This window comes from Ips typographus, linkage group LG3 (genome assembly GCF_016097725.1).
Source record: "Ips typographus isolate SLU linkage group LG3, UJ_Ityp_2.0, whole genome shotgun sequence".
Lineage (NCBI taxonomy): Eukaryota > Metazoa > Arthropoda > Insecta > Coleoptera > Curculionidae > Ips > Ips typographus.
Genome location: NC_138424.1, coordinates 9357652 through 9379598, shown reverse-complemented (window position 1 = coordinate 9379598; position 21947 = coordinate 9357652). Strand labels below are relative to the sequence as shown.

Genomic DNA, 21947 nt, shown 5'->3' with positions numbered 1-21947 from the left:
GTAAGTGGCATGGAACCTTGCCCGCAAAAAACAATTAAATTTGAAACTAACGTTCTGCCAGTTTTGACCGTTTACCCAGCACTAAGTAAGTGTAAACCGAAGGTAAACTTAGTCCGCTGGATGCAGAAAATAAATCTGAAAATGTTTGGTATTTTGAAAAAACCATTTCTGAGATATTCGAATTTTTTTGGAAATTGTATAAAAATTTTGAAATTTTCGTATCTCGCCTATTTTTCGGATTTTAGCGACTGTAAAAATCTCAAAAAGTTTGTCTTAACCTGCTCTCTCTAAATTTGAAAAGTCATCAGAGAAATTTTGGCCAAAAGTCAGAAAATGTCATAGTCACGTGAGCATTCAATCAATAAAACTTAACATTTACTGTTTCTGAGTTGAAAACCAGTCAGTAATTGCCTATGCGAACAGACCTATTAATCTCAAATTCAAATTACCAAACTTTTTGAGTTTTGTTTTCACAGATTTGGGGCTTTGTTGATTTGCAAGGTAGGTTTAGTACCTAATACCTACTTGAGAGGCACTAGAAGAACTGAGAGTTAAAAACTACTGTCGCTAAGACAAAATAACAAAAGGGACATAATATCACCGATAACCCTAGAAAAATGGGATGATTACTTTAGCAAGCTCCTCAAAGAAAATAGGCCACACTTTCAAATCGAAGACCAGACTAGTACAATACAGACGACAGCATCTCCAATTAGAATAAATTATTATAGAGACAAAAAATACTTGTAAGTAAAAATACTTAAAAAAATGGAAAATCAGCTGGACCCGGGAATATACCGCCTGAGTTATTTAAGTACGGGACCGACAAACTTTTTAAACAACTTATTTCAAAACTGAAACTGAAAACATCTTATATGTCGACGATCCACAAAAAGGGAAGCAGAGAAGAATGCGACAACTACAAAGGCATCATCGGAAAGATACTTACTAAGAAAATCGAAAATGAATACAGCGACTTTGAAGCGAAAGAACAAGCCGGCTTCAGAGCGGGAAGATCTACAGTGGACCTCCTCTTCTGTCTCACCCAGGCGATATTACAGAAAACAGCATTTCAGCAGGAAATACACCTACTATATGTGGACCTAAAAAAGGCATACGATAACATCCCACAAAGCAAAATCTGGGAAGCCCTAGAGGACTAACATCAACGCCGTCAACTTAATTAAAGCCATAAAGAATCTTTATAATGACAATACAACTAGAATAAAACTAGCAAAAAGGATATAAAAAGGTTTTAGAATAGTTTAAAATATATCTGGAACAAGCTTTGAAAGCATGGAAACAAAAGTGTAAAGATATGGGCATCCCACTAAATACCACAACTTTATATACTTTGAGCTTTGCAGACGATCAAGGAATTTTGACTCAGGACTACGAAGACCTGGAATATATGACCCGAAAATTAGTTGAAGAATATACCAAATGGGGCCTTGAAGTGAACGTAAATAAAACCGAATACATGTGCATAGGCGGACTAAAACAAGACCTTATTCTCGAAGATACACAACAGAGAATAAAACCCTGCAACAAATATAAATACCTGGGAATGTACATTACGAACGACGGTACCACGGATGAAGCAATAAGGGACCGAAACATCCAGGGACGTAGAGCCATCAACCTTCTAAACAGTGTACTATGGGACAAAGGCATCTCGAAAGCCAATAAACACCGAATATACAATAGCATCATCAAAAGCATAGTCACATACGACAGTGAGGTGTGGCAATTAAAATAACGCTCAGAGAACTCGTTAAAGGTAACCGAGATGGACCTTTGGAGACTTTGGGGAAGGTCGGAAAGGATCTAAAATGAACGGATTCAAGAAATTATGAATGTCAGGCATACACGATACACGTGGCGCAACTCAAATGGTATGGACTCGTCCAGAGGATCAGAGAAAAAAGGCTACCCAAGCAAATCCTTAACTGGACACCAAATGGGAGAAGAAAGAGAGGGTGACCCAAAAAACCCGGAGAGAGGGCATCATTACACAAGTTCGAGAAAGAGAATTGGAAGAAAACCTGTGAATGAACAGTGACCAATGGCGACTGGAGATCGGAAGACGTCGAAGAACGTTTTAACAGTTTAAGATATCAATGTAGTCATTCTCATAAAATTTGCCAGGCAGAATTGGTCGTAAATAAAAAATATAGGATGTTGCTGGTTTTACAACGTCCTCCTCTTACGTTCAGAGTTTCGTTTCAAACAGAAAAATAGTGAAATTAAACTGAAGCTACATATTTGAAGCAAGACAGCAAATTATCCGTGTTAGAAAAGGAGTAGACATATTCTAGATATCCTCCTCTTTTGAATTGAATCTAAAGATCACTTGAAAAATTTACTATTTTGAACAAGTTCTACGAGCGTGAGCGAATGATAACTTTCCCGCACTATTTTTGTTCTCGAAATATAGACTTTCCGGCACTGGTGCGTAAAGAAATCATTTTCCCGTACTATAGTGCGGAAAGAAATTATTTTCTTGCACTAGGGTGGGAATAGTATATTCTATATTAAGAGCGGAAAGTAGTTATTTGGCGAAGCCGAACGCTGCAATCATGTAAAAGCGGCAAAAGTACTTTCGGCTCGAAATATAGACGATATTTTTTCGACGACTGCTGTGGGGTGGAGTAGAAGGACAATTCACATCATTTTCGTAGCTCGAACTCATTGTCACCGATAAATCACTTTGACGGAATGGCTTTATTTCAAACAGGTATGTCAAGCGTTGTTATGAAAACGCCGAAAAAGTTGATGGGTAGATTGTTAGCAGAAAGCGAAAACGCTCTAGGACAGAATATGATTCACTTTCTGTACACGTGCGGCAAATAACCACTTTCTGCTTTGAAATGGAAGCGTACATGAGGTACTTTCAAAGTCAGTAGTTGAAAAAATTAAATTATGTTAATTTATTTATCATATTTTAGTTAGATACATATTAAGATGTATAGAAAACAATATGGTTAAATTCACTATTATTAAATATTTCTAATTCCAATTCAATCATTTATTTTAAATTTTTGTTTTTTTTCTAATTTTTCGAAACGCTCGTAGAAAAAATGATGTTCTTATCACGTGCGGAAAGTGCCTTCCCTGCACTCGTCTGATGCCCAAACTCGCTTCGCTCCATTGGGCAACATCAGTCAGTGCGCGGGAAAGTATCACTTTCCGCACTTGTTAGGAAAATAACTATTGTTATAAACTTTCTTCAGGGATATCAGAAAAATTCTTTTCAGGGTATGCTGTCATGACATTGGTTGAAATAACTAATTAGTCCTCAAACACTACTTAGTGGCCTTACGTTTCATTATTACCTTTCATAACCACCCTGTATGAAATATGTGAAAAATAAGGAAACAAAACGGTCTGCAGAATAATCTAACAAAAGCAGAAAAATTTCCTTCAACGATCATAAATAAAAATAACGTCTGTGGCAAAATTCCAAAAGAATAAAAACCAGTCCCTCATTAAAATCTTAATGGACATTTACGTCTTTATCACACGGATCGGCCCTATTTAAAACATGTCGTTAAACCGTCCGTTACTAATCCCGACGCGATTGCTTTCCGCTTAAATCAAAAGTTAATAATCACTTATTTCTAATTATTATCATTTTCCTCAAAATGCTATAAAACCTTAAAATAATGACGTCCAATCAGTTTCGAAGGCATAAAACTGGGGATATTCATGTCGTTTTCGCGGGTTTCGTCAAGTTTTATTCATGTTTCGCGGCCGTTCGAACCTTATAGGCAATTAGTACTCTAAATTGAGTGGTAAGCTACCATAAAAATAACCTGGCATTTTTTCATTTCATGCTTAATGTAGTTTACTATCAAACTTGTCTGATGATGAGAAAATCAAATAAACGAAGCTCTCTCAACCTGAAAAAACAGAATATTTCAATGCAATTTAAGTAAAGTACTTTCTCGCCTAAGCCGTCATACTCATTACGCCACCTGTCCATTATTAATTAACCAGATTATAGGGGATGGAGTGCAATATATTCTGTATCGGTCTGAATCAGGGGAGATCGAAGTAAAACTAGAATCGCAAAGCTTCTTCAAGCGTAAGTGACTGGTAGTATTTTCATTTAGGTTCCCCTGGTGGTACCTCAATTATCGCGCAATCAGATCGTAATTGCCAAAGCGCAGCTTCAGAACTGCCATAATTTTATCATATTATTAAGTACATAGTGCCTGGAAGCTTTTAAACTTGTATGGTCAGCCTTGCGTGGCCGAACACCCAGGTAATTGCTGTTTATTTTTGAATATGTTAATCCGCCTTATAATTTATTTACTTAAATGATATCCATGCAAAATCGCTCTACTTGGAGCAAATTCGATTAAGGCAGTCAGGCAAACTTTTAGCTTTTACCGTACAAACCATTGCACCAATATTCACCACTACCTCCGTTAAGATCTGCGGTAGTATTTCAGTTTCAATTGGTAGTAAATTAATGGGTTTTTCAGCAAATGACAAATAAGCAAGCAACGTGGAGCCAGGGCATGAAATAGCGAAGAGAAGAAGCGAAGAAGACCGCACAGTAGCGGAGGCGAGATGCCGCCGTCCGATAAAGCCCTATATATTTGCGAGCGCGACAAGTGGGGCCGTATTGCCGATTTCAGTCACCAGATAACGCCACCAAACATGCCTCTATATTATAATCCCCAGAACGAGACCGCGAAAGATAAATATGCTTCCCGACAACTGTTTTCCCATTCGAGTCAGCCGAACGGATTTATATCCCCCCGGTTACAGTTCGTTTTGACCCGTATGCAAGTTGATTTCAATGAAATTGACCCAATAAATATGGTGATTTCTGTTTAAATTGCATTGCTGAAGAATAGTTCAAAGATGCGAGATAGCAAATAGTTTTCGTTCATCTTTTGACTCAAACTCTAATAACCTAAACTCACTGGAAAATCTAATTTGCAAAATAAGATACATCAATCAAGTAAAATGTCTGGCGTCCACCAGTTTTGTCGCTTTTTTAGTATTGTTTTAGAATGCCCTCGCTTAATTTTTACTTTCGACCTAAAGCTCTAGTAGAAATAAAGCCCAGTTACAGTCAAATTTAAAAAAAAATTAAATAAAAAAATCAATTTTTAGCACTTTTGGTACGTATACTAATTATTGTAGTCAATATGTCACTTTCACTTTTTACGCCACATTTCGACTATCATCGACCCAAAAATATTTTACAAATTCAAAATTTTTCCTGAAAAATGCAAAAAAAAAACGTTATAATCAAGCAACTTCCCACTGGGAAATACCGCGATCAATATTTCAAAAACTGCAAAAGATAATTTTTCGAAAATTTTACGGTTTAGTCATTGCGTTAAACAATTAATGAACCAAAAAAACAAATTTTCACTTTTGTAGTATCTTGTAAGTATACCTATACTGTATACCGGGTGAGTTGCATGAGTACACCTAGATATCTTAATTAATAATAATGCGTTTTTCTTTAAATTATGGTGGTGATTGTATGTGAGAAAATAAAGTATCAAGATATTAGGGCCAATTTTAGTTAACTTTTTCTACCAGATTTAGAAACAGCATACCCAAAAACCCCTTTGTTCTTATTTTAAAGTCTTATAACCTAACTGTGACAAAAAGAAAAATTTACTTATTTAATTATTAATGTCATTTCAGACAAGTAAACGATCAAATAACACACTAGTGTGTTATCAATTTCCTTGTTATAGACTGTTTGGTTTGGGTTGGACTTTCATGAAGGTCTAGAACCCCAGTGGCAATACCAAGGACATACGCCACTGAGTTGCATACTACAAACTCTTTAGAAGTGATCGACAATCACAATGCTAGTAAACTGTTATTCCTTTATTTGGGACATTTAGCCGCCCACACCGGAGCTGAAGGTACTGAATTGGGAGTCCCTAATGTCACTGCTGTACAACTTAAACTTAAACTATGCCTTAAACTATGCTATACATATATTTTGAAATTATGTTTTCTCCCATACAGACATTGTGAACCGTCTGGTTAGCTCAATAGGTCAAGTAGTAAGAAAAATTGAAAGATAAGGGCATGCTAGAAAATTCAGTTGTGGTTTTTCTATCCGATAACGGTGCTCAAACTGACGGGATGTTCGAAAACTATGGATCGAACTACCCCCTTAACGGGGAGAAGTTTACCCTACTGAATGGTTCCGCCATTATTTATAATCCACTTCTAAGAGAGAAAGGGTACAACAACAACCATTTGATGCATATAACAGACTTTTATCCCATTCTAATCAATGCAGCAGGTATAACTTATAGGGTGGTATATAAAAAATGGTTTAAGGTGGTGACCCAAGTTTATCCCAGTCTCGAGATAGAGTAAACCAGTGGAAAAGCATCTCTAAAAATTCGCTCTCCAAGCGAAGTCATATTTTACTAGACATTGATACGCAAAATGGGTATTCTGGGATTATTGGGGCTGCTGGAAAGTATAAATATAATATAAACTCAAAAGACCAGTATAATTTACTAAATTTTAAGGTTCCTACTTGAATGAAAGCTACGACCGAGCTTTTCCGGAATTCGGTAACACTACTTTGTCGCCAGCCTACAACATCGAGCAGGTCCTCCAGAGTGACGTTAATTAAGCTCCTTCTACAATTTATCAAAGGTAGCAAAACCTTAACTCCGGAAGTTGTAACAAAATTGAGAAACCAACTAAATATTAGAACTTGTAACGGTAAAGTTCGGAAAGAAGATTTGCCTTGCCTAGGTTGGCCACCCTTACAAGTCTTCATTTAATTGCTTTAAAATGTCACCGATTATTAGGGCAATGCCTGTTTGACCTCGAAAACGATCCTTGTGAAACTGAAAATATTGTGGATAAGAATCCCTTGCTTAAAGGAATGCTAAACAGCAAGCTAGATTGGTATTTGCCTGAAAGTGTTTCATCCAGAAAAAAATTGACTTGAACGCTGCTCCAGTGAAACCAGACCTGGTTCCTTTAGCTTGATACGAATAGATGCTATACCAATAAGTAAAATTTTAATTAGATACCTATTACTTTAGAACAGTTAAAAAAAATGATTTTAGAAATTTAGCCCTGGGTGCCGATTAAAAATGATCTAATGTCAAAAAATGTTACCAAACATTACGGTAATTTTCGGTAATATTACCAGTAAGTGTTTATTCAAAAATTTTATTTATCGGAGCTATTTTTTTGCCAGTTTCTCTAAGATTGAAAAATTTTAAAGATGTCAATTTTTTTATTGTTTGACACCTGTCAAAAATAATAACAAATGATAAATCTCAAAAAGTTAACATAAGAACAAGAGTTCTTCTTGTTAGGACTTATGACACTCCGAAATCTAAAAATGTCAATAGATCAATATCTCGAAATCTCTCTCTCTCTCGAAGTCAATAGATTTTTAGACGTCAATATCTCGAAAACCCTAAAAAATAATAAAAAAAACTGTTTCTTTTTATTTGTTCTAATGTATTATTTATATTTCGAATTTATACAGCAAAAATTGAGTTTGTGTTTTAAAAGTAGGTTAAAAAAGAAACAAGTCGTTTTTATTTACTGCTGCTTAGCGCAAAATAGGTGGTTAATCTTACTGACATATCTTTTGCATCTCATTAAAACCCTTTTGTAAATTCTATTTTCCAACGATTCACAACTTTGTATGTATAATTATACTTCCACAAATTAGCTCATCAATTTTAGAGACATCTCTGTATATTTGATGGTCGTGTATATCAGAAAGAACAATATTTATTCTGCGCCCTTAATAGAAAATATACTATTTTCAGAAAAATATCTTTGCAACAGATGAAGTCAGTTTTTAAATACTTGATTTTCTAAAATTTGTAGTTTATAGCAATTATAGCAACATCTGTTGGATAAACACTTCAAAATTATGTATAATCCATGAAGAATATGTTATGCTCTCCTCAATTTGTAGATTCTTCCTTTTAAAATTCCTTGAGACGTGACTTTCTCTTTGTTTAGTTTGAGACATGCTTCAATGTCTGAAGATCGTCGAGTGTAGTCTTCGGCGAAGCCATTCCGCAAAGGCCATCGAAATTTCGTGGAATTTTTCCAAGTGGCGAGTTAGAACCAAACAGAATGCGACAAATTGTTAAAGCAGCTATCGTCTAACGTTAACATACCGGAGAAATAAGCGGACGTTTTCCGCAACTGTACCGAGGCGTAATGAAACTTTCCTCGGCATTCCCAACTCGCGATAAATTCGAGACAGTGCCGGCCGACAGACCGGACCTGATCCAGTTTTTCCATGTTGGGCAAGGTGTTTGAAAAATGTCGACGCGTTTTTCTTGTCGATCGCCAACGCTTGCCAGGTATTCGGTCAGTACGCGGGGAATGATAATTTTATGCCCGTCCCCGTCGTTTTAATAACCGTTTTTGATCCGAAAATGTATTTACGACATTGTTGGCGTAACAACAAGTACTACCAGTTAACGCAAGTACGGCCCTGCATCGAATAACGGTCGGGCGCTTCCTAATATTTCGCCTCCTTTTAACCAGTCTCAACGTCAAAACAATTTTAATGAAATCGCAGATTATTTATTTATGGAATTATTGACATTCGTTTTATGCTGATTTCGTGATGGTATCTCGCAGTGCTAATTAATAGTAAACTCTTTTGCTTGTTAGTTAACTGCGAAATGGGCATTTTTCGCTCTACAAGAATTCTACACTATGCAAGGAAAAAAGTATTGTGAGGAAAGGAACACGCAGTGTGGGTATACTTTCACATCGTTAAGTCCCTTATACATTTCTAAATAATACACACAATCCAATCTCAGTAGGGCAATATTAACATCTAAAATAATTAAATGACACTAATTGCTACTGTCTTTCATGTCCGGCATAATTGATACAATTTCTAACCTACAGAACAAATCATTTTAAAACAAATGAGCAAGTTTTAATGCAGGTTTTAATTGTTTTTGTGTTTATTAACTACTTGAAAAACACTAAGGACTGGAAATTGCAAAACTTTTGAAAAAACCTTTTTGTTTTGTTCTGATCTTATTTGATGAAATAATTTAAAGTAATAGATTATTACAACTTTTTCCCCTCTACAAATGTGACAAAACGTGATTTTTTCAAAATGCAACCCCAATCTTTTAGAACAAATTCTGAAAACTGTGCTCTGATTTCAATAATGCGCAACACTTGTTTGTTTGAAATTAAGGTTAGAATAACAAAAAAAAAATCTGACTCTAATGTAAGTAAAAAAATTAAATAGGAACTCCCTGTGAATTATGTCAAGTTAAAACATCTTTTGATTGGAAAATAATAAATAAGCACTATTTTGTTACTACGTTTGTCATTCTACAACATACTGTATTAAATTTAATATCATTCGTCTCCTGTTGAATCAATCAACATTATTAATTAATAATTCAGTGAATTTTAATGTAAAATTTAAACAAACAAACAAGTGTTGCGGATTACTTTATTCAAAAAACTAGTTACTTTCAAGGATTGTTTTAATAAAAAATCGAGACCATACGTAATAATATGGTTGTCACATTTTCAAGCAGAAAAAGTTGTAACAAAACGTCCTAAAATTTCGTATTTTCTCAGATTTTCGTCAAATTGCAAAAAAATTTCAACTTTTTCATAAATTCATTAACTCTGTATTTCTTACTATTTTCAAGATCATCACAGTTTCTAAGATATTAACTGATGTTATTTTGATTTACAGGGTGTCTTTTTCTATTTTATTTCTTCGAACGTGTTGTGTAGTGCGCTCTTGATGTTCTCCTCCACAAAATACGGATTCATTGTTCAATTTTGCAATTTTTTCGTATCTATAAGTTTTCCAGTGATTTAAAACATCCCACTTTTGGTTTAGATTTGCTGTGATACTGATTGCAACATTTTGCAATATTGAAACTTACTGTAAAACTAGCTGCTGTCAAGCAATTGGTTCTTGGGTTTTGTTGTGAACAACACCCCAAGAACACCAAATTGTCAAAATAACTGTCTAAAACCTCAGAAACACGTCTTGTTTCAAAAACTGTGCTAAACTGTAATTCTTGCAAATTTTGACAGATATTACGTAGTTTTTGAAGGATAATTTAATTAGCTAAGCAGTCACGTGATTACTGTCAAAATAACTGTCATAAATCTCAGTAACACGTTTCGAATTGAATACTACAAGAACACTTTTCTAAACCCGGATTTTTTGCTACTTTTTATCACAGTTTGTCAGTATTACAGTGGAGGAAATACAAAATAGCTTGTCAAACCCAAAAAACTTAGAGTGAGAAAATTACTGTTTTAAGCACATTTTTGGAAACTCTATTAAATTTCCTATCCAATAACATGAAAAAACACTACCTACAAAATTTGGTTCAGTCAGGGAGAAAAGCAAGTTTAAACTGCCAGAAACACAGTTTGAAAAAACAGTCACAGACAAAATCGCCTGTAAAACCCACTTGGAGTAAGAAAATGACGGTTTTAAGCACACTTTTGGAATTCTCATTAAATTTACTATCCAATAACATGAAAAAACACTCAAAAATTTGGTACAGTCAGGGAGGAAAGTGGTGTCAAAGTTTGAACTGCCAGAAACACAGTTTGAAAAAACAGTCACAGACAAAATGGCCTGTAAAACCCACTTGGAGTAAGAAAATGACGGTTTTAAGCACACTTTTGGAATTCTCATTAAATTTACTATCCAATAACATGAAAAAACACTAAAAAACTTGGTACAGTCAGGGAGGAAAGTGGTGTCAAAGTTTGAACTGTCAGAAACACAGTTTGACAAAACAGTCACAGACAAAATCGCCTGTAAAACCCACTTGCAGTAAGAAAATTACGGTTTTAAGCACACTTTTGGAATCCTCATTAAATTTACTATCCAATAATATGAAAAAACACTAAAAAATTTGGTACAGTCAGGGAGGAAAGTGGTGTCAAAGTTTGAACTGTCAGAAACACAGTTTGACAAAACAGTCACAGACAAAATCGCCTGTAAAACCCACTTGGAGTAAGAAAATTACGGTTTTAAGCACATTTTTGGAATCCTCATTAAATTTACTATCCAATAACATGAAAAAACACTACAAAATATAACTTTCAGATTCAACTTTTTGTGTTTACAACCTTATTCCCTTTAAAGCAAGAATTATCAGCATTTTTTTTTTAATACGAACCTATTTTTGTATCACATTCTGAATTAAATCTGGTCCTGATTTAAATGATGTTCAACACTTGTTTATTTGTTTCGTTGTTAGATTAGGTTTCAAAGTTTGTGGCTTTTATGAGTACTCTTAAAATCTGGTGTAATATACAGGGCGCCAACTTAGAAAAAAAATTAAATCAGGTAGTTTTCGAGATATTAACAAACTTTTTAGATATATTTTATCCCGAATATCCCAAACTGGTTTCATACATGTAATGGAATCTCGGTAAATATAAAAACTAAAAAAATGCATAAATGAGGAACACTTTCTTCAATTATGTCTTAATACTGCATTTTAAACATATGAGAGATCTGAGAAACAACAAAAACATCTAACTGATTCGACATTTGGCTTTAATTTATGTGAGTAAAAATGATTTGATTCAAATTGTCTCAAATCTGACACACACGGTGGTTCGGTGGTACATCAAACGAAACTATATTCAGTAAAATAGGTTTGTAGATTCACATTCCTGCTGTGGTTCGTCATTATATTTAAGTCAAAACACCGATCGAGGAATTTCTTCCCAGCATTTTGGTGAATTGTTAACTGTGGCAGCCGAAAACAGAAACCGCCTTGTTTTCGGGCTAATTGATAGTCAGTTAGTGTATCTTGAAGCCGCCCAGGTAGTTGACAATCGACCTTACGTCGTTCCTTGCATGTTGCTGCAACTTTGTGAACCACAAGTGCAAATAACATTGTATTGATGATTTCTACCGCAAACAAGACTGTTTTGAAAAAATTGCCACACTTTTTACGTAGGTACACCAGTCTGGTGTTAATTATCAGCATTATTATCTAATTAACGACTACCCAAAAGGGAGTGATTCTAACACTAACAGCGACGCGTTTCTCATCTTCGGCGCTACATCAAAGACTACAAAGTCTACGGCCTCCGGAGTAGTAGGCCCCCGGGTGACGTCACTATATAAAGTAATTGACGTAGGCCTCTTGTCGATTAATTAATTAACAAAGATACGGCATCAATAGGCGATCGTTATCGGTTCGGCTTGTACGACCGTGGTTCTTTGGGAACCACCGGCTCCTAATAATCTACGCTTCTTGTTCGTGTTGTCTATTGAAAGTCGTTTTGGGCGTGTGTTGCTGTACTTTATAGAAAGTACAAGTAGCAGATCTAAACAGTTTTTTTCTACATTTTTTTTTCCACCTAAAATTGAATTTAACTTTATAAAGTAGAAATAGTTAAGGATAAATGCAACATTTTTTTCAAAAAAAGACAAAAAAACAAATTACTGACTTTCTAGATCTATGAGCGAGTTTTGACAGCAAAAAAATTGCCTTAGTGTCACGTGACCACTCTGTCACCCACGTAGTAACTGACAAAATAAGATTCAGTCGAAACGATGAACTATACAGGGTGATTCCAAAGTTGGTGCTTTCCTTTCACCTGCGAATAGGGCTTCAAAAAATAAGTTTTTTTTCCTTTGACGCTTTTTCGAAATATGAACAATAACGAAGATACAGGGTGTCAAAGTTTTACTGAAAAAATAATAATTTAATGATTTTGGCCAAACCACTTGAAGTAATTAAACAAAATTTTGTAGGTGTCAATAGCTACGTGGAAAGGAAATTTTTCAAGAAACAACAATTTTCTTGCGTTTACCAGTGGCGTGCGTATAATTTTTTTTAAATATTAAAAAAAAAAATATTACCCTACTGGTTTTTTTTCGGGGGTAATATCCCTAGTGCATTTAATTTTTCCGGAAAAATTCGGAAAAAACGAGTTTCTAAGTAATTTGTTTTAACAAACAGCATGAGCGAGAGTGGTTTTAAAAATCATCCGAGTCGAAGACGAGGATTTTAGACTCTTAGATCTGGACTACTTAGAAACAAGTATTCCAATTTTTCCACAGGAAAAATTAGATGCACGAGGGATATTTGGTAAGATTATTTCCTGAGAAACATTTTATTTTAATTAAAACAATAAGAACAATAATTAATAAGAACAATAACTTTCAAGCTAGAAAGGGTAACACTATTCTTTATGTTGCTGTGAGGAGTGTGAAATTTTTTCGATTTTTTTTCCGGAAAAACTGCTGACAGCTAAGTTGACAGTTGTTAAGTGATTTTTCCACTTAAAATTTACATTTGTTATACTAATTCTTGATAGCGATTGGTCAAAATTGATAGGAAGGAAATAATCAACATAAAATTTATTATTGAATTCCTTGTTCAATTCTAAAAATAAAACCCCTTTTATTATTTTTTTCTACGACGCACCGTTTCCCAGTAAAAAAATAAAATCCGTCTTAATGCGTGCCTAAAATTAAATGCTGTTTTAATTTAAAATGTAAAATTATTGAAACTTAGTTCAAAGGCGGCTGAAATCTTTTGTTTTTGTTTATGTCTGTTGATAATGAATAACCTGTAGTTAGTTAAAATTAAATTTAAGTTATTTTTTATTTTGTTTTTTTTTTCAGTAAAACTTTGACACCCTGTATCTTCGTTATTGTTCTTATTTCGAAAAACCGTCAAAGGAAAAAAAAAATTAAGAATTTAAAAATTAATTAAATTTAAATAAGTGAAAAGAAACCCCAACTTTGGAATCACCCTGTATAATATAAAAGTAAAAATTTTAATTGCTTTTGAAATATCAGACACAAATTGGTCTTTGACAGTTGTGACGTAACAATCACAATAATAAAACAAATACACAAATATCCACATTCTAATAATTACTCACACAAAATAACTAACGTAATTTTTCATAATTAGGAAATGCCATTGCAATATAAAGGTTAATTAGACTTAGTAGTTAGTTAAATTTTATAATTCCAGTCTTAAATTGGTCAGAATTTTTTAAGTTGTATATTTTGTTCAGGCATTACATAAGTGTAGAAAGTCACATTTGCAGTGTTTTTTTTCGAACACTAATGTAAAAGAAACTGAATAAAAACTTATATAGACAAAATATGAGCGACAACTTAAAATATAAAATAAAAATACATTGTTTTACAAGAAAAAATACGTAGAATGTTTATTATGACAAAAAGTACTAGTACTAGAACTCATCATCTATTTAGGAAGAAGGAAAAGGACAGAATTCATCAGAACAGATCAAATAGAGAAATTACTTTTACGGATTGACGGAATAATGGCACCAATATTTTGAAAAAATGCTAACATAGTACAGTATAAGTAAAAATCAGGAACTTTTTCTTTGAACTATCAAGAACTCATAAACTTTATAGTGTTATGGGTATTTTTTTGACAGTTTTGACATAAGAAGTGTCTTTAAAGTCACGTTAGAACTCTCAAAGCTTTGCTTCAGTCAGAACGTGGAGATATTCTCTTGATGTATTAGAGGCAAAATGGTTTTTACAGGTGCATTGTATTTTTTTTTTACATTTATGACTTAAGAATCAAAGAAAAAAAGTTATACAAACGTGAAAAAGTAAATTTCTGTTAGACTATCATAAGCAGTCATAAACTTTCTTTATGGGTGGTTTTTTTTTAGAGTTTTGACATAAGTAACAGAGTAAAAAGTGTCTCTAAAGTCACGTTAGAACTGTAAAAGTTTGCCCCAGTCGGAACGTGGAGGTGTAAAAGTAAAAGTTTAAGTTCTCTTGAGGTATCAGAGGCGAAATGTTCTTTATAGTTTTGTGGGTGGTTTTTTGACAGTTGTGAAGTGACAACTGAAGAAAAACCACGTTTTACTGGTTTCTCGAAGGTGTATTAAATGATTCTGGTAGAATTGTTAAATTGTGAGATTGAAAAATTATTTCACGTTTTGAGAAAGTTGTTCCAAAGACGTAATAGTAGTTATTAGCAGTCGATACGTAAAAACAGAATATAAAAAGTATAAACGGATATAGAAACTGACTAAAAAACAGACCAGGACCAGAAAATACACGTCGTCTTGCAAAGGCCTTTGACAGTGTGTTTATAGTAGAATTGTTGGAAAATAGTAATGCTAACACCAAAATAGTTACTGAAGAAGAGAAGTTCCTATGTTAAGACACAAAAACTAGAAAATGGGATCTGCCCAGAAGATGAAGCACCTCACAACTTATGGATATTTAGGAATGGAACGTTGGACGAGACAATATCGGAATGGAAGATATTGCTGAATTGCAGTTTCAATAACAATGGAGTTCTTTGACGAATAAAAAGAAGAAATAATGCTGTGACTGATTTGTGTCGAGAGGTTAAGTGTAGCTAAAATTCAATATATTGAGTGGTTGTCAATGTATGTAACCTTAAACTCTTCTTATTCTCAAGAAGTGAAATTCCTTGTTTGTTTATGAGAACACATCTTTCTCTGTACGTGAATCTGGTTATATTTAATTTTCTCCTTTTCTTTTGTGTAATTGAGAAAACAATAGTCAATGACCATGGCTACAGCTGTCGTGGTTTTGATCTGCATAACACTACCATTTCCATGTGGTGGACAAGTGTTCCCTTCATTTTGATTACTATTGTTTGTCGTAATTGCAACCTATTACATAAGTCATACATCATTCAGGTTAGTTTTAAGTTTTTTTGAAATTCTGACCCATTTTTTATTCATTGAAAAAACCGAGGGTCAGTGGAAACGGTCTTTAATCGTTCGCCTTAACTCACAAACGATGCAAGGCATGCGAAGCCCAAAAAAAGACCTGCCGAAAACAGACAATGATCAACAATTTCGCAAATTCGGAAGCGGCTACCGGTTTTATAATCCTGCTAACTTAGCTTATTATGTGCCGACGACTGACGATGACTTTTTGGAAACTGGTTTTCTACGAACGTGGATCTTTGACTAGAAGCCGGCCTCGCACGCTCAATGGACTGCAGACTATACAAACGACCCAAAAAAATAAAACAACCCAAATGGGTAGTTTACTTATGCAGCCGGACGCAGGCAAAAAAAAATTAAATTAAACTCGATTCAAGTGGGTTTACGTTTTTGAGATTCTAATCGGTGAAGTTGTTAATGACCTGGACACAAACAGCGTTAATCGTTAATATAAAGTCATTTATATTGTAGATAGTTGGCAAAACAAACGCAAAAAACTCGAATTAACTTCAGTAATAAATGAAGTCCATCTCATACCTTGTATGACAATTTATGGTCATACGTAGGCGTGTCCGTGCCTCCGCCCATTTGCCGGACAATAAAATAACGACCGTTGACACATGACGTTTCCGGCGATTCGGTTCGTTATGTCATTAACTGAGACCGAAACTTCTCACTTTCAGTTTGTACTAACCAACCTGAAACTAAATTTGATTCTTACCTTGCTTTGGGTGGCGTAATCCAAAGCCAACATACAATCGTTGTAGCCGTTTTCAGTCTTAATGGTTGTCGCCATGGGAGCGCAAAGCTGGCCCAACTGATGACCTCCCACGGAGTCACGATACCATGGGTACATATTCATCTGAAACAGACAAAAAACACGGTCTGGGTAAATGCAATTAAAATCGCTGTAAAACAATTAGCTTTCAATCACTAAGTTCAAATAGGACATTGACAATATTATAACTCGATTAGGAGGTTGGTTGAACTTTCACGAGAAGATTTTTTTTTAAGTGTAGTAGCAAATGACATCCTGAGAGTCGTTATACAAAACCAGATCGTTATGCGGTAGAAAAACATGGTTATGTTTGATATTATCTTGTTTAAAGTTTAGTCAGAGTAGTCTTTTAGCAAGTCTACGAGTGGTTACAGGTCTTACAACTTTAGTAATAATATAACTAGTTATTGACAACTTTGTATAAAGAATTTTGAAATGTCTGAAAGTGTACGTCATTCTGTTGAGTATAATAAGTAAAATGCAGTAGTGGTTGTCGTTTGTGGTTGGTCAAGAAAAAGCAGCAAGCTAAAAACTGCTTTTTTTGACCAATCAGAAACCCCACTGTGCTGCAATTTACATAAACTTAACATAAGAAATATCAAATAAAGAGAGTATAGACGTAGACGGTAAGGTTGGAAACAAATGAATAAAAATTCAATTGAATCTTTTAAATCTTTTATACTTATTACTTTGTTAACCGTGATAAAATAAGAAAACTAAAAACAATAAAATTCAACGCTCTAATCCAATCAACAAAATCCAAAAGTGTCTTTGGCCCCCTTCAGTTTTCTTTGATTAACTTTGCTTTAAAAAATTGAAAAATATAATCGTTTTTGCATCAGGCAATCCGTAAACAGAGTTAAACCTAAATTCTGCATTTGTTTTTTAAAAAAGCTTTAAAGGACGTTAACAAAAAACTTTGTGACCTTCAAAAAAGTTTGAAATTAAAACTATCACAAAAACTTAAAATAGATTACATTATTAGGGTTATTTTTAAATTTTCAGAAAAACTTTGTATATGAGAATTGTACTTGATCACCAAGTATAAAATTCATGGATTTCCCAAAGTTACCGTAAACTTCAAGGTTAATGAATTTCCATGAAAAACCACATTGATTTTCTACTCGGTAGTATGAATTTCTGAAAGATCTAATATCATATCAACCGGAAACATCTTGTACAAAATAGCCGTTTGTTGTAACAAAAAACCAGTAGATAATAGCAGTTTTTTAATCTTAACAACAATATTTTTCATCTCCTTAACAGATTAGAGTAAGGGTAAAGCAAAGTATTTATTAATGTCGGTAGAATAATCAGTCAAAAAATGGCAAATAACGATAGATTACAAAATAAATAATTTATATAAGACAAACAAATTTCATTTTACATTATTTTGTGTGTGTTGTGTTTTTTTAATAATTGCGAAAAATTTTAATCATCGATTCAATATCGAAAACTGATGCATGTTTACTATATAAATCACCAATAATTGTTTTCTAAAGTTTTGATATTAGTGGCATATATCACGTGGTTTTAGAAGATAATTTAGCTGTCATAAATCTCAAAAACACGTTTCATATCAAATAATACAAATAATGCAAGTAAACTTTTCTAAATCCAAATTTTTGCTACTTTTGAGCACAGCTCGGAGCAGTTTGACAGTTTTATTAGTGACGCTTGTAACACTATTTAGTTAGATGGTCACGTGACAATTGACAAAATAACTGTCATAAATATCAGAAACACGACTTGTTTTGAAAACTGTGTTAAACTGTAGTTCTAGTCAAAGTTTAGCAGTTTTCGAATTAGTGACAGATATCACGTGGTTTTAGAGGATGACTCAGTTAGGAAGTAACGTGACAACGGTTAAAATAATTGTCGTAAATCTTAGAAACACGTTTCACGTCAAATACTGCAAGAAAACGTTTCTAAATACTGATTTTTGCTACTTTTGAGCACAGTTTGACAGTCTTGACATTATAGTGACAGTTGTTACGTGATTTTAGAACACTATTTAGCTAGACGATCACGTGACCATTGACAAAATAACTGTCATAAATATCATAAACCTGACTTGTTTTGAAAACTGTGTTAAACTGTAGTTCTTACAAATTCTAGTCAAATTTTGACAGTTTTGGAATCAGTGACAGATATCACGTGGTTTTTGAGGATGATTCAGTTAGAAAGTAACGTGACAATGGTTAAAATAATTGTCGTAAATCTTAGAAACACGTTTCACGTCAAATACTGAAAGAAAACGTTTCTAAATACTGATTTTTGCTACTTTTGAGTACAGTTTGACAGTTTTGACATTAGTGATTGTTACGTGATTTTAGAACACTATTTACCTAGACGGTCATGTGACAATAAAACAAAATAACTGTCATAAATATCAGAAACACGACTTGTTCTAAAAACTGTGTTAAACAGTAGTTCTTGCAAACTCTAGTCAAATTTTGACAGTTTTGGAATTAGTGACAGATATCACGTGGTTTTAGAGGATGATTCAGTTACACGGATGATTCAACACGATTTTTCTAAAACTAAAGACTTTTCTAAAACCTGACTTTTGCAGCTTTTGAGCGCATTATGACGTTAGTGACAGCTGTCATGTGATCTTAGATCACTATTTAGCTACACGGTCACGTGACAATTTGTGAAAATAACTGTCATAAATCTCAAAACACGTCTTGTTTCGAAACCTGAAAGAAAACTGTGTTAAACTTTAATTCTTGCAGATTATAGGCAAACTTTGACAGTTTTGACTTTAGTGACAGATATCATGTGGTTTCTGAGGATAATTTAACTAAGCAGTCATGTGACTGACTTGAAGTAAGAAAATTACTGTTCTAAACACATTTTTAAAATCCTCATTAAATTTCCTATTCAATAACCTGAAAAAACACTACAAAATTAAACATGTGGATTTGGCAATTCGCTTTATATAAAATGTTTTACAACCCACATAATGGCATGTTATTAAAAACGTATATTATATACAAAGAAATACAAACAAAACGGTAGATATAGGTATTGTTTTAACGATAGAACTGATGGCAATAATGGCTGGCTGAACAGAAATGAATTTACAGACCAATCACAGTTTTATGAGTGAAATATGAAATCAACCAATCACACCTATTTCTGACCGTAAAAATAGTGTTGTAAAAAAGAGGAATGTCAAAGTTAAATCACTGTTCACTTAATATAGTATAAAAGCAACCAATACAAACTTTTATCATATGAGAAAGATGCAAACTTGTAACTTAAACAATGTATGGTAGTTTGTGATTGGCTTCCTTTTCTCGACCAATCACAAACTATACGAACAGTGTTGCTAACTTACGCTAATTATTACTTAATGCTAATTTTTGACCTCTACATGGATAAAAACCTTTGCAAGTCTAAAAACCCAACTTACTATGCAAGTTAATTTTCCATCTAATAATGTTAAAACTAAAGCCTTCACGGACAATTAATGTTAATACGAGTACTAAGAATATAATTTTTCTACAACTGCTTAATAATATGAAAGCTTTTTACCAGATAATAACACTTATTACTCGTGAATAATGAGTCATTACTACATTTGAGCTTACAAATAGTTTGACTCGCACAATGTTTCTGAAATTAGTAAGAAGAGAAATATCTCAGAAAGTTAAATAGGACCCTTTATTAATCTTTGTGCATATTTAAATAGACTTGGGTAGTTTGTGATTCTTGACCAATCACAAACTATGAACAGTGCTGCTATTTAAGACACAAAACTTTCCAGGCTGACAGTTGAAACTTTGTATGTAGGTACACAGGGAAATGTAATTTTTCCTCTACTATTTAATGATTTTCAGTGTTACATGAACTTAAAACAGTTTTCTGGGTAATTAGTATGAGTAACTTTCCAAAGGTCAATTTTATAATGAATGACGGTAGTCTGAATTCGTTTTGTTTATCATTGGTCCGACCTGAAGTAATTTAGCCGATAACCGTATAAACGATTATGATTGTCCTTATTCCATATTAATAGTTATTCATTAAAATATTTATTATAATGAATAGTAACAATGTCGGCGCAATTCGACGGTAATTGGCTATGACCGTGACATTTGAAATTTCACGTAAGTCGTAAATACCCTTGATTTTCTGAACAATCACGTTAGGTCCATCTAGACGATAGAAAGTCACGGGCGAGTTATCGAATTTTCCGGTTCGACCACAAAAAAATTCATACGGAGTGGAAATAGTAGCACTCGCCTAACGGAATGAAAAACTGCAAAAACCAAAAACGAAACCGCAGCTTAATTGACGACATTGCGTAACAGATCGACCGATGTATTTGAACGACGAGAAGATTTAAATGGAAACAACAATCGGAGTGAAAAAATTCTTCATCTCCTGGAAAAAATTAATGAACCATTCTGGCGTGGTGGATCCGTCAAGCGAACAAAAACCCAACGATGGAGGGCACTAATTAAGCTGGTATAGGACGGTTTTCTATCGCAAGAGTTTTGCGGTTTCGATCGTGATATTTAGCTTTATAAGGACTCGGGATGTTTTTTTTATCACTTATTGACATACTTTGGCAGATTCTCATTAGTGGAGGATTTCAACTTTTTCGGTTAACCAGTACCATAAACGTATAAACCCATCCAACCAACCACTGATTACGTGTTATATAAAATTGATTTCAATGTTATTTATTGTGTTTCTGCATTAGAAAAACTTTCTATTTAATGGTAATGCATGCGAGCTTATACGCCTTTACGCTACTTTAAATCAATATTTGCTTAATTTCAGTTGCATGCTCACAGGTGAAATAGTTTAGAGAATAGCTTCAGTTCAGTTTTGTTTTATACCCTACACATCTTGGTAGACAAATTTAAGCAAAACCTTTATCCAACTTCCATTTGTCGTTAACTAGTGCGATAATTAGGGGTTATTGCGGTTGCACGCTACCGTAACCCTTCAGTTACGATGACTGCAATTTTCGGTCTGACCCGAATGCATCAATGGCTTGGATTTCCATTCATTGGTTAATTGGTTTATTTTTAGAATTTTTATGTGGTTAGATAATCTGGTTTGCTCGAAAACCGACCCATTGTTTTCGAGGATTCTTTAAAATTTTACCATTTATATCAATTGTACTTTTGTTACTTAAATTCAGAAGGTACACAGGTTGTGGTTTGACTTTACTACAAGACGTGGAAGAACAGCGCGTAGTAGTGAGTTTGAACACCCTGTATCTCAACATTGTAATGTCTTCTTCTGTGAATTGTCTGTTCTTATACATTTAGTAGTTTATTTTTTCGTTGGCCATATTCAACGGCAATTGCTAAGAGGCAATCTAACATGTAATGGCAAGAATTTCTTCCAAATTTTCGTAACTATGAAGGACCAGATTTCGTAGTTACGTAAAACCAACCTCACCTACTTCTTCCAAGTA

At 33.8% G+C, this 21947-nt stretch overlaps 1 protein-coding gene and 1 pseudogene across 1 annotated transcript in view; one reads left to right on the top strand and one right to left on the bottom strand.

Annotated features, from left to right (window-relative positions):
• Window positions 1-21947, bottom strand: part of LOC145726000 (zinc finger protein rotund-like) — a 192156-nt gene that overhangs the window by 161416 nt on the left and 8793 nt on the right. The window contains exon 2 of the mRNA XM_081974928.1: window positions 16451-16591. Coding sequence (XP_081831054.1) covers window positions 16451-16591 — 141 coding nt within the window. The remainder of the gene's footprint in view (window positions 1-16450; window positions 16592-21947) is intronic.
• Window positions 1319-6958, top strand: LOC145725897 (arylsulfatase B-like; annotated as a pseudogene).